Genomic DNA, 1,331 nt, shown 5'->3' on the forward strand with positions numbered 1-1,331 from the left:
ACCCCGAACTTGATGAGCTGCGTCATGACGAAGAGGACCTGTTTCTGCAGGCCGAGATCGTGCGTGTCTCTGTACAGCTTCATGGCGCCGATCACCAGCGGCTCGAACATGCGGATCAGCGACTTGCCGCTCCTGTCGTCATTCGCCCCCCAACACCATAAAGTGAGCTGCGCGCAGTCGTGCGCGTGTGCGGTGGTGCGGTGGTGCGGTGGTGTGCGCGGTGGTGTATGCGGTGGTGCATGTGCAGCTGATGGGCGGGTTACCGGATGATTTTGTCGGCCTCGATCAGGGGAATGGGGAGGTCCACCTTGCTGTAGAAGTCCTCCGACTGGGTCTCGCGGAGTCGATAGGGGTGCGACAGGAGGGAAGGCCGCAGGGACGGAACCTTGGAGGCGTCCTGCAGCGAGGCCGCCATCGCCGCGTCCTCATCGAAGCCCTGGTACAGCTGCTCGTAGACACCCAAGTCTGCAACAAGATTAATGATTTATTATTTATTGTTATATTTGTTATTGTTATTGTTATTGTTATTTATAGTGTAAATAAAGCTGGTGATGTGTACTGTGCGGGTGGACGATGGCCTGGTGGGATTTGTAGTTGGCGTCGTGGAAGACGCGTTGGACTTGGGCCTTGGACGGTTGCACGGGGTGGAACGTGACCATGAACAGCTCCAACAAGCACGACATCACCTCCTGTATGCCGGGCGGTCACCAATGAATTGGTGATCGACGCCCGACACACACACCCACCCACCACACACACACACACATACAAGGCGTACGGGAGTGAGAAGTACCTTCGGGGAGAGGAAGAAGTGGACGTTAAGGTGGTTGAGGATTTCCTGGGCGAAGGGCACCACGTAGCGCCCCACGTTCCTGATCAGCATGGCCATCGCCTGCGCCACCACCATCAAATCGGAAGCGTGTGAGACACTGTGTGGAATGAATACGCCAAGAATTCAACAAAACGCGGGGCTCGAGCGAACCTTGAAGCAGGACTTGCGGAGGAGGGAGAACTTGTCCTGCTCGAAGGAGATCAGGGAGGTGGAGAAGGTGCTGTGCAGCTTTTCGTAGAGTTCGGTGTAGACGCCCTGGGTCGCGGCCGTTCCCAGCACTGCGCCCTTGGTCGCCGGCGATGCTGCGCATACCAGACCAAACAATTCGGCCATATGATAAGAATAAGGAATAAGAATAGTAAGAAAATTAATAAGACAGAAATAGTAATAATAGTAATAATAATACAAATATGTGCGCACCGGCGAGGTCGGCGATCATGGCAAAGCCCGAGGCAGTTTCGGGTCTGGACTGGGGTGCCGGCTTGCGCTGGGCGATGTG

At 55.4% G+C, this 1,331-nt stretch overlaps 1 protein-coding gene across 1 annotated transcript in view; it reads right to left on the reverse strand.

Moving 5' to 3' along the window:
• The window catches only part of ACA1_146860 (HEAT repeat-containing protein), a gene marked incomplete at both ends in the record, with an annotated part of 9,576 nt that overhangs the window by 7,729 nt on the left and 516 nt on the right, over nt 1-1,331 (reverse strand). Inside the window, 6 exons of the mRNA XM_004335212.1 lie at nt 3-132; nt 264-465; nt 560-689; nt 794-892; nt 983-1,134; nt 1,253-1,301. Coding sequence (XP_004335260.1) covers nt 3-132; nt 264-465; nt 560-689; nt 794-892; nt 983-1,134; nt 1,253-1,301 — 762 coding nt within the window. The remainder of the gene's footprint in view (nt 1-2; nt 133-263; nt 466-559; nt 690-793; nt 893-982; nt 1,135-1,252; nt 1,302-1,331) is intronic.

This window comes from Acanthamoeba castellanii (genome assembly GCF_000313135.1).
Source record: "Acanthamoeba castellanii str. Neff unplaced genomic scaffold scf7180000084714, whole genome shotgun sequence".
NCBI lineage: Eukaryota > Discosea > Longamoebia > Acanthamoebidae > Acanthamoeba > Acanthamoeba castellanii.